This window comes from Gobio gobio (genome assembly GCF_949357685.1).
Source record: "Gobio gobio genome assembly, chromosome: 6".
In the NCBI taxonomy this organism is placed as follows: Eukaryota; Metazoa; Chordata; class Actinopteri; order Cypriniformes; family Gobionidae; genus Gobio; species Gobio gobio.
The window spans coordinates 49,157,269-49,169,940 of NC_137102.1; the positions used below are offsets into that span (position 1 = coordinate 49,157,269).

The following is a 12,672-nucleotide window of genomic DNA, read 5'->3' on the forward strand; positions in this document are numbered from 1 at the left end:
TTTCATTTTGTTTTTGTAAAAAATGAAAACTATAAATAAAATATATATTTTTTAAAATGTTATAAGAAAACGCTTAACGTGGCTTAATGTACTAAGACAGTGTTACAGACATCCCAACCTGAAAAAAGTCACCCCCCCAAAAAAAAAAAAAACATGAAAGGAGGAAAAGTATCCCGAATTTCACCACAGAACATGACTTTACTTGTATATTATAATATAATATATCATTAATATATAATTTCTATAGGCCTATGCAATTATTTGTAAAAAAAAAAAAAGTAAAATTATGTAGATCACTTTTACTATTTACATAAGCTGCTTATACTATTTATGTAAACTGCTTTTATTTATATTTCATTGCAACTTTAAACAGGTCTAAGGAGTTTGTTGTTTTCATGTAGCCTTGGCAACTAGCCGACCTGAAAAATATGCAGTTTGTTGTTTTCATGTAGCCTTGGCAACTAGCCGACCTGAAAAATATGCACATGAAATGAAACTTGTTTAACTCAAACATAACATGTCAGTAACAAACTGTACAGCGTGCAAGATTGTCATTATGTTTATACTTTATACTTTCGTTTTTTTGGGCACTCTCCCTCTGCCATGGCGCTCCAGTTTCTAGATACACTGAACTGATTAATTCGGTTCGGGAGAAGAGATAAAAGCCCGCCCACACTGACAATTGATTGGTTGACTTACCGAAACAAGCCAATCAGGATGCTCTCCGTCTTACATGCGCTTCATTAGGTGCACACTAGCACACACACGCAAGGTCTCTCGCTCTCTCTCCCTGTCTGCCGTGCGTGCGTACACAGTTTGCGGTTAATTTTTACCTCTTACCGCTACAATCTGACTCCGTTTAGGTCTGCCCTGCCGTCTTGTTACACGTCAGTAACAGCGAAACATGGTCAATGAGGGAGAGGAGAGAAGTGGAGATTTATGATTAATTGGTTATTGTGTGAGTGTGACAAGCTCTGGTGTGACCAATAACACGTGAACGCAGCATGATCTGAGGGAAATACACGGAAGAGAATCGCCAACATTAAGAAATGAGATCGCATTTATGTTTGAATCGAGATCGTGATTTTTTTTCGATTAATCGTGCAGCCCTAATATGTGCATTCATATTTAGCTGTTAACAAATATTTTAATCTACCAATCAAAATTTCAATTAGTAATGCTGCATTATGTTTATTTTTTTAATTAAAGGTCAATATGTGCTGTTTCCATCATCTCTAAGGCATGTCTTGTCAGCAGTGGATTTTATGATCCTATCACATGTACCTGTATGCATGTGTCTTTAAAACCAGACCACTGTTATTCACACCGTCCTAAAGAGCAGGTGCTTGTGGTTTTTACTTGTATTTGACGGTCTGTCTGCCCACACAGCTAGTGAAACTCAATCTCAGATAGTTCTTCAATAATGTCCCAAGAGTCACAGTAGTGACCTGAGTCTCTAAAGTACATAGTGGACGTCTGTACAGCATGAAAGTGGAATGAACCTTCCTCGCAGGCCTAACATCAGTCATCATGAACAGTCTTTATATCTCAGTTTTTCCATTGCTGTGCGTTTTTCTCTCTCTCTCTCTCTCTCTCTCTCTCTCTCTCTCTCTCTCTCTCTCTCTCTCTCTCTCTCTCTCTCTCTCTCTCTCTCTCTCTCTCTCTCTCTCTCTCTCTCTCTTCTTTAACAAAGCTAATAGTTTATAGGTTCATCAAAATGTATTAGTTTACAAATCATGCAGCAAAAGTGTTTTGAGGTCATATATATCACAAAAAAAGTCTTTGTGAAAAGGAATACAAGTTGTTGGTGTTTTATTTCAGCTGGAAATGCAATAAATTGTATAGGTTTAATTTTGGAGTTTTATACAAATGTATTCGAGGCACGCTTCTCTAATGAGCCTAGGTTGGGGAGGAGGGTTGCAACTAGGGTGACCACCCCTCCCGCTTTGTTATACCGCATAGCATTTTTTTTCACCCCTTGTCCCGCTTGTCGCATATTGAGAAAATGTCCCGCATTTTCATCAGTCTGTTGGTTTTTAGTGATCATATTGAGAAAACATGCATGCGTTCTTTTGCCTTTTTAAGAAAGCATTTTATTTATTATTTTTGCTGCATTCTTTTTTTTACCTATACTTAACAGCGCTTCGTTTAGTTTAGTTTATTATTTATTTGACATGGACCATGTGTAAGTACATTAATCTTACAAAAGAAAAGATGCTTTACACCAGATTTAGCTACAGCTAATTTCCATCCGCAGTCCCTGGGCAGATAAAACAATAAAAACAATAAAATATATACATCGAAACATCAATATATATATATAACTCACTATATATTTACAACCCCATTTACATTCACACTTCAGCCTAAGCGAACCCTATACATACTGTCTACAATCAACCTTTTAAAATTGCTACAGTAAAACCTTACTAACCATTAACATAATCAGTGCTGGCATAGTTGGTTTTCTTATAATACCTTTCTAACATTTTGAGAGAAGTCCCTCAGGTCAGAGGATAATTTCAGACTATCTGGGTGATCGTCAGAAGTAACATCCCGCCTAACACAAATACAACAGACGTTTTTTAAATCCTATCCAATGGTTGAAAAGAATGGAGTAAACACGGTCACTAGTAGGTTGTGACGGCTGTCAATCAAAATGTGGAGCGGTGATTCGTTCCATGTGTTCCCTGTCAGAAAACGAATGGATAATTCTGTATATAAATGAATATATAAGACTGTCAATTAACTAATTTCATGTTGTTTTATTTGTTCATTATTTATTTAGTTGGATTTTAGTTGCACTTGGTCAGAACTGTTTCAAAAATAGTTATCTGCAGGATGCCTGCTGCCTTTGGGCTCAGTGATTTTAAGTGAATTTAAGATTATACAACAGTTTTAGGTTATGTTTTAGTGTTGGTAACATGTCCCACACAAACTTAGTAATCGTCCCACATTTGGTTTGTTTGATGGTGGTCACCCTAGTTGCAACATGTTCTCAAACACTGTGTAACACTGAGGGATGTTTTTACAGAGTGAAAATGGCTATGAAAACATTTTCCCATGCAGCATCATAAATGAAAGTGGCAGTGGTTCTTTTTTAAGCCTTGAATCACTCATTTAATTAACTATGGAAACAGTAAGCAAACATTTAATGTCATTTCATAATGTTGTGAATAATGAGTGACAATGAATTGGAATATTTTTCAGAATGCACCATAATGTGTCTATTGAGTGAGTTTTCCATTTCGGAAAGTTTGCTTGGAAGCCATTTTGGAATGTTTGCAAAGGAAAATGCCGAAACCATTATTTTAACGTGTGTTAAACTACAGCTTTATAGCATGTGATGTTATGTTGAAGATGGTTGTTTTTGTTTTCATTTGCACAGTTTACACAGACTATAGATATTTTGAGTGTACAGATATCAGCCATACAAAGTTCACATGCCCACACGAGGCCTAGGCTCGTGGGGGCATGGGGTTCAATGCTTCTTTAACTGTCTTAACCCTTCTGGGACCCAAAGCACGTGGTGCATCCTGAGTAATTAAGTTGCAGCCATGAAGAGAGTGCAAGAGCTTTCTGAGGTTCAGGTTTCATTATACTATCTTTTCACCCTCCAGATCTCTCCAATGCACTAGGCAAAGCCTCAGGATCACTAGTAGTTGCATGAATGCATGCGAATGGTCATATTGGTGCAAGGCAGTTTATTTATTAATTATATTGTGTCACTAATGTTATTTGCACAACTTCTGTCTAACAAGTGCGGCTATTTTTTTCTCTCTCTCTTTTATTGTAGGTGTGGACCTGTCGGTGTGCAAGCACGCTGGGCCATCATGTTGTACACGAAGAATGGAAGATAGCTACAGAGCGGCAGTCCTGAGAGACACCACCCAGAACATCAGATCATACAGCTTTGAGCTGAAATATCTCATTTCTGAACATGCCGCCGCCTTCCAGGGTATATGGATGCATGCATGGATGGATGGTAGAGGGATGAATGAAAGTGAAATGGATGGATAAATAATGTAGATGTAGACAAGAATTGATTGATGGATCAATGGAAGAATTCATATGGATAGAGCAACAGCTGCCTCTGTATGTGTAGATACATTTTACAGTATAGGTACAAAATGTACCTATACATACACTTTTCCATCTGAAATGAACACTAGTGGCGGTAATACTCCAACAATTTGTATTCCTTTTATGCAAATTATAATTATGGGGGTATTACGGGGGAGATTATTGATTAATAAAGACATAGGACCAGATTTACTGAACAAGGTGGGAGCGGAAAGCTTTGCACGTGATCCACTGACGACATGCAAATTAAAGAACACAGACACAGCCGGATCATTTCCATAATTACCAACGCAATCTACCAAGAGCAGCGCTATAGCATTAGACAGGGCTCATTTGCATATTCATGGGTGTCCATATACTAAAGGAAGTATACATGTAGATTTACATTCAAGCTATTTTAAAGCATGAAGAATTTTTTTTTTTTTTACAGGATCAAAGAATGTTAAAATATCTATTTTGGTGCTCAAAGATTAGTTTTATGGGATAAAATGTGTGACTACAGGGGAACATTAACATATAGCGCATACTTTGTAAACTAATAACACAAGTAACAAGTAACACAAATCCAGCTCCATTTATATGGCTTTTCTGATGTAGCAAACTTGTTCTGTAACTCACCTGGTACAGCATTGTACTTGCGATGCGGAGCACATGAGTACGAGGTTATTGAAACATGCTAAAGCGAGCTAAAATGGCATGGTCGCTTCAGTATATGTATTTATATCTCACGTTTGCTTTTGTTTAACGCTATAGGTTAGGTTTAGGGTAAGATTTACACTGAAAAAAGTCTAACATTGCTGTTGTTCGTTTAATGTGTATTTTCTCGTTGAAATAGGTTAAAATTATTAGTTTTTTCATTTAAAGTAAACGTTTTAGATTATTTTTATGGTTGAATCAATTTTTTTTTACATGGATACAATATAAATTGGCAGCGGGACATTAAACTGAATTTATTAATTTGATGAGAGTATTTTATTAGATTAAGCATGATTTGAACTTACTTCAGCCACAGCCTAGATGAAATCAACTGAAGATAAAAGAAGACATTAAATCTCTGAAGATCTCATGCAGAGGAGGATTAAACAACTCTACAAACAGTATTACCAGCTTCACGCATTACTAACCAGACTGACAATATTTCTATCATTTCTGTTTTAATGAAAATAATGGTTTAATTAAGTCACCATGATGGAGATTAGTGTTTGCTTTAGTTGGGCTCTTGACCCTTAAATCGTTAACATTAGTTGTTCTCTGGCTGCTTTTACTGTGTGTTTATAAAACACTTTTGTTATAGCAAGAGAAAATGTGTTCAGATTTGTTATAGTGACCAGAGTCACTGATCCCATTCAGAGTTTAATGCTCTGGTTATAGATGTAAAGTGTTATTCATTTGATAGTATTTATAATTATAGCCATGTGATTCTACAGTACGACATCCAGGACAGTTGGGGTAATCAAATAACATGCAGATTAAAAATAAAAATAGTGCAAAAAGGTTTTAATTGAAGCTTTACACAGACATCAAGAATCAGTGCATGAATCTCAACAATGGTGACAATCAAAATAAAAAATTTTTTTTGTTCCAACCTAAAATAATTAGTTTGATCAACCTTTACAAAGTGGTTGCGTGGATTTAAAATTTTCAGGTTAAACTAATTTAAATGAGTTACTTTGAGTCAATGTCAAATATTTCGTGTGATTGATTACTTCAATTACAATTACTTCGATTACTTCAAGTTGATCCAAGATCTTTATTTTTTCAGTGTAGTGTAGCTAGTATGTTATTTTCAAATGCAATAGAGCATTAACCTTTAAGCACCACTTACCGAACATTTCATTTCTGAACTTTCTGGATATGTAAAACAACCAATAAAACATTGTTACATTCATGTTCATCTGTTTCGGATAAAACTGAATGCACGTTTAGCACCACTTACTGGACATTTTGCTTTGAAATTTTCACAAAATGTGTGAGAAACAATGTAACATTTTATAGAAATGCTGTCACAGGCTTGTTTTTCCAATGAGTCTGGATTGGGATGGATGGTAAATGTATGGGTTGGCTGTTTCTGTGAACCTGCCTTTGTTGCCTGTAGTTTGACTTGTTTAATTGATAGAAATGGCATAGTGTTTTTTCCCCATGTGGTTTGGCATCCTCTGATAGGTAGAGACACTTTAGGGTTTAATCTTTGGCGCTGGTTGTATGTGAACAGGAAGCCTCTTCTCATCGTCTTGATTAAAGCCCCAGATACGTCTTTTAGGAAAGTATGAAGTAGCTGCAAACATTCAGAAGCATTTAAAGTCTTAATTATGTTAGATTATGTTCTATGAAGTGTAGTTATATGAGGTTTGGTTTGGTTTTACTGCATTAATTCCTTAGAAGGGGAAATCAGAGTACTTGCCCACACTCTCACGAGTGTTGAACCCAGTGGCCAAACCATAATCGGCAGGGGGGCTTTAAAGAATCTCAGTCGTATGCAGCCTTGTGTGTGCTTTGGCAGAGAGCTCTGGTTGTTATTAAGGTCTTCTGTCAGTTCATTCATGAGTATCAAGCCCTGGTGTGAATGAATGAGCCCTCACATACACTATTTCAGTCCTGCACTCACGATACGCTCATTTTAACACGATCTGCGGCCACAGTAACTCCACAGAAATGGACACGTACTCTTACACAGTCTCAATCGCACAAGAAGTGTGCAAACCACATACATAGTTTTCGGTTATGCTCTTCAATCATCCCTTTGTCTTTCCCAGCCCGTTTTCTTTTGGCAACGCATCCGCACGACAGCGCAGATTGTTCACTGCATTCCACTTAAGTGCTTCTAACGTTTGTGTCTCGGATGCGGAGATATGCGCAGAATGTTTCGCCGCCGACTGTTCACATGCAGTAATCAGGAATGTTCAAACAATGGAGCTGATCGCCTTTTACGGCTGCTGATGTGTGTGTGAGTGTGTGTGTGTGTGGTGTCTGTGTTTGAAAGACTAGTGAAATATATTGTCTCCATAGTGATTCATAGATTCTTAACCATTGTTCTTTAGTTTCTGCATGGGTTAGGGTTAGTGAGGAAGATTGATTTTTGCCTAACATGCAACAAAATGATTGCATAGACATTCATTTTCTCACTTTCAAGAGTTAAACTTTCAAGCTTTTATTTTGGCAGAAAACTGCAGGAAGACCTTTATGGTTTGGTGACAACAGGTTTACAAATGCTTCTCATTAAAAATCTAGATATATGCTATAAACTTCTGTCCACCAAAAATGTTGGAAATTATGCAAATGTGAAACTTCCCAAATGCATATTAAATTCTCAGCACATGCAGAGATGGAGTTTGCAGCATTTGCAGAAAACACTGTATCATAAGATGCTTTAAAAGGATAGTTCACCCAAAAAATTTACGTTGAGTCATCATTTACGCTCCCTCATGACACTGGGAGCTCTATGAGTTTAACACAAGGGTGAGTAAATGACTCATAACTTCTATAAACTCTATAACTTCTTTAGATTATATATTTTTTTAAATGTCTCCGTGTTTGCTCGCATTCAGTTAAAGGGTTAACCCTTTAAAATGAGTTAACCCAAAAAAGAAAATTCTGTAATTTACTCAGCCTCAAGTTGTTCCAAATCTGTATGAATTTCTTTCTTCTGCTGAAGAAATTTTGAAGAATATGAGTAACTAAACAGTTGATGGGCCCCATTGACTTCCATAGTATGAAAGTAAATTACACCTACAGAGTGGCAAAAAGACTGAGTGGCAGCATTGGTTTTCAGTGTAAATGCCGCAAAAACACACAAAACACCTCTAAAACAGGAAAGAGCTTTGAGATTGACTGTACAAATAGATTTGACAAGAAATCTGAGGTGTATTTTTACAGACTGTTGAACGCTACAGAAAAGAGAATCAAATGGATTATCGTCAAAATGTTGAATTTTGGGGTAAAATCATACTCTATATTATATTGTATTGACAACTCATCAATTAAATATTTACCATCTTATACAAACAAAACTATACAAGTTTTAGGGCTGGACTTTATGACTATATATACAGTGAGGAAAATAAGTATTTGAACACCCTGGTATTTTGCAAGTTCTCCCACTTAGAAATCATGGAGGGGTCTGAAATTGTCATCGTAGGTGCATGTCCACTGTGAGAGACATAATCTAAAAAAAAAAATCCATAAGCATGGAGCCCCAGTCCGAGGGAGATTGACAGTCATGTTTAGCTTCTTCCATTTTCTAATGATTGCTCCAACAGTGGACTTTTTTTCACCAAGCTGCTTGGCAATTTCCCCGTAGCCCTTTCCAGCCTTGTGGAGGTGTACAATTTTGTTTCTAGTGTCTTCGGACAGCTCTTTGGTCTTGGCCATGTTAGTAGTTGGATTCTTACTGATTGAATGGGGTGGACAGGTGTCTTTATGCAGCTAATGACCTTAAACAGGTGCATCTAATTTAGGATAATAAATGGAGTGGAGGTGGACATTTTAAAGGCAGACTAACAGGTCTTTGAGGGTCAGAATTCTAGCTGATAGACAGGTGTTCAAATACTTATTTGCAGCTGTATCACACAAATAAATAGTTAAAAAATCATACATTGTGATTTTCTGAATTTTTTTGTATCTCACAGTGGACATGCACATACGATGACCATTTCAGACCCCTCCATGATTTCTAAGTGGGAAAACTTGCAAAATAGCAGGATGTTCAAATACTTATTTTCCTCACTGTATAACATTGATATAAGTGATCACCCAGATTTAGACCTATACCTATTGTATTTATATAAAGCGTTCACAGGCACATTTGCTTTATGTATTTCTCTGGCGTCGAAATCAGGCACATATAAATGTCAGGAAACACTATTCCTTGCTGCATGTCAATATCCATGGATCACTGGATCTTTGGTAAGTTGTAATGAACACTAATATCGAGTCCAACCTTTAGTTTAAACTGATAATTGTAGCGTTTTCACAATTTTCTCTATTAAATCCAGTAATGCAACAGGCTCTTTTGCCACTCTGTCCTGCTGAGGGGGCGTTTTTTGTGTGTTCAGCAGAAGAGATAAATTCATACAGGTTTGGAACAACTTGAGGGTCAGTAAATGATGACAGAGTTTTCATTTTTGGGTTAACTATAGTCAGCGTTACTTGGTCATTCTCAACATTCTGCAAAATATATTTTGTTTTCTGCAGAAAACAAATCATGCATACATTCAAAAGAAACAAATCATACATATTTTTTTATTACATGAGGGTGAGTAAATAATGACATGATTTCTCATTTTTGATGATGATTTCAGATTTTTGGGTGAACCATCCCTTTAAGAATGTATAATATGTCCCACATACACTCTTAAAAATAAAGGTTCTTTGGTGGGGTGTATGGTTCCTTGAAGAACACAAAATGTTCTTTGTAGCGCAGAAAAGTTATTTAGACAATAAAATGGTTAGAAAAAAATGGTTCTTTGAAGAACCTTTCACAAAACGGTTCTTCAGGGAACCAAAAATGGTTCTTCTATGGCATCGCAGTGAAAACCCCTTTTTAGTTCTTCCTGGCACATTTATTTTTAAGAGTGTATTTGCAATGATTGTGAGAATTTGTGTTTTTTTGCAAACAATACAAGAGACTGTGAGAGACATTGTCTGTTTTGCTGTCGCCATCCTGGATTAATAATTGCCCTGTGGCATATCTGATTACAGACTTAATGTAAAACTTAATTAGACTGATGATTTGAGGTTGTACATCATTATTATAAGAGTATAGTTAGAAGGCATGTGTGTTTGTTTAGGTTTCTGTCGGTGTGTGTGAATCTGTCTCTTCTCGTTTGTGTGGGATCTCATCTCAGGAAGTTCAGTAGACAGTTGATTCTAATTATCTAGTTTCATTGTGACAGTGGGTATGTTTGTAGTAATAAAGGATTTAAGGAGTTATTAAGGATAGGTTGTGCTCTGAGCATCTCTGACTAAGAAAGGAATCACAGAATTAAACAGACACTGGTATGTTGAGTCACTGTCGGTGAGAAAAACAAAAAGACAAGGGCTTTGTTTGGAATGTTTATTAAATGACCCTATCTTCGTTTATTCCTCTCTGCTGAGCTCATTTGGATTCAGAGTTCATGTTTGGAATGGAAAACTGTGGTTATGTAAGTTGTACAGTTTTAACGTTTGTATCTAAATTTCCCACGTTTTGTCCTCTGAATCAGATTTATTTTTCTGTCCTTTATAGCCTTGAATTAACTTGTCATATTAAACTTGGCATTATCTTGGGTTAGGTATGATCTTTTCTTTAATTAATTGATAAATTATTCAAATTAATCACTTTTAAGCATAGATTTAACTCCTTTTAATACATTTTGCATCAAGGTAACTGTATATATCAATATAGTTTAGTTTTGTAGAAATGTCTAACTAAAAATGTATTCTATATTACTTAACCAGGTGGTAATGATTATTTTTAATAATTCATTGCATTACTTAACAATGAATTGAATGATACTTATCAGGGTTATTATCGTTAAATAAAACTAAAACTATTAAAACGTTTTTTTGTCAATTGAAATAAAGCTAAAATATATAAATTGTTTGAATAAATATATACATATTAGCTGAACACCTTGAACTAAACAACGTTTTACAATTATTAAAATTGTTACCTTGGCAAAAAACTGAAATAAGTTTAATTTGAAGCAATAAAATCAAGTAATTAAGTAAAAAGTATTATAAAACTACTAAAACGGAAATAAAACAAAATAAATTTAACTAGCAATATATAAAAAAACAACTAATGAAATGACAAGTACATAACAAAATTACAAAAAATAAATAAATTAACATAAAAAAGGTTCCCCTATGATTACGAGCCAAGAACCATTTTTGGTGCCATATAGAACCTTTTTTTTTTTTTAGAGTGCATGCTTCAAATTGCGATAGAAATGACAGGTTAAGTCTAGTGCATTGCATTGTGGGATACAGAATTCCACACAGTGAACTCTGCTTATAAACACACATTTTGCCAAACTTATTAGGTAATTCTGGTGTTTGATGGTATGGTAGAATGCCATTCTGAACATAGCCAAAGAAAGGAAAACAATGAAGTGAAGGCAGTCCCAGGAGCAGCAGTCAGGCCTTTCCTCCTCACTGGGGCTCATAATGACAGTGACTAATTGTCTTTCTCCCCGTGGCTGTGTAAGTGCACAAGTGAGGGTTTCTATGTCAGTATGTCCTCAGAGGTTTGAAGAGGTGCAAAATAACAGATGGATGTTGCATAAAGATTTTAGATAGAGGAGTGTAGAGAAGAGGCGAGACGAGACGAGAAACTCAGATGTTTACATTAAGCACAGCTCTGGAATGCTGCTCGATGAAAACCGATTTGTGTGAAATTGTGGCAATTTCCATAAGTAATTACCTGTAAGTCTGAAGTAATTTTTGTTTCTTTGTCAACAAATCATCTGTGAAAAGAGGTACAAGATTTTGCTGTCTAGCATGCCCCTTTTTTTTTGTCCCTGCTAGTAGATGCCTTAACTACACCATCTGGCTGCACAAAGCATGCCTGCTGACTGTTTAAAGTTTGGGTAACACTTCTATGTAAGATTTAACTTGTTGTGTAGTTAAGGCATCTACTTGCAGGGGCCAAAATGGGCATGCTAGACAGCAAAACATTGACCCTCTTTTAACGTATCGAACAAATCTGATGGTGCTCACCGTGTAAAGCATGGGATTTGGGTCTCCAGTGCTTTAAAAAAATTCATAGGACACTAAAACGTACCGTATTCATGGAAAGTGCCAGTAAAAATCTCATTACTGCTTAGGAGTGACAGTATAGTAGACGCCTTCTTCATGGCATTATGCCAGTTGTGCTCTGGGGAAACCCTTCTTTCTCAGTCAATCTCCTTCAGTTATTCGGTCTGGCCTTTATTCTCTCTTTTCCTATTGTTGTTATTCGTCTTTCCCTTGTCTTCATCAGTGATCGCATGACTCTTAAAGTCTCAGAGGAATCCCCCTCCTCTTGTAAAGTCCTCCTCCCACAGATAATTTGGCCTTTTTGGAGGGTAGATTTATCCATTGACTAATTGAGCTTGCCATGTTACTTCCTTAGCTGGCCCTGGACCACAACTTGTCTTCCCCTAAAGAGAAAAAGAAAAAGAAAATGATTGAGAGAGAGCGGCAGTTTGGCCTGAACTGTCAGGCTGACCCAAACCCAAAGCCTGATGTCAGCGGTGAGTGAGCTTGGGACAGGAAGTGATGCTCATACCGTACCTCTGAGCAAATCTAGTGGCTTCAGCCTCACACGCAAGGCACCTGCTATATCATTCCCATGGTAACAGTGGAATGGATGGATTCTAAACATCCCGTCCGGCCCCTGCTGACCAGCTGTCGTGAGATGGACTCCGGTGTTTGGGAATGATGCTAGCCTGTTGTTCGCCGTACAGGACAGAATGAATGCTTTTGTTGTTTAACAAAGATTAAAGAAATATTTAGATGCGACCCAGCTGTCTGCGTTCTCCTAAAGACGTGCTGAGGACTTCGGTGAGAAAAAATGAAATGCAATTTCTCTGGAAATGTTTAATGTCAGATGGTGAGAGATCGTGAGAC

At 36.6% G+C, this 12,672-nt stretch overlaps 1 protein-coding gene across 2 annotated transcripts in view; it reads left to right on the forward strand.

Annotated features, from left to right (window-relative positions):
* Positions 1–12,672, forward strand: part of gpc5c (glypican 5c) — a 217,465-nt gene that overhangs the window by 23,848 nt on the left and 180,945 nt on the right. For both annotated transcript variants that reach the window (XM_079819171.1, XM_079819172.1), the window contains exon 2: positions 3,797–3,958. In XM_079819171.1, coding sequence (XP_079675297.1) covers positions 3,797–3,958 — 162 coding nt within the window. The remainder of the gene's footprint in view (positions 1–3,796; positions 3,959–12,672) is intronic.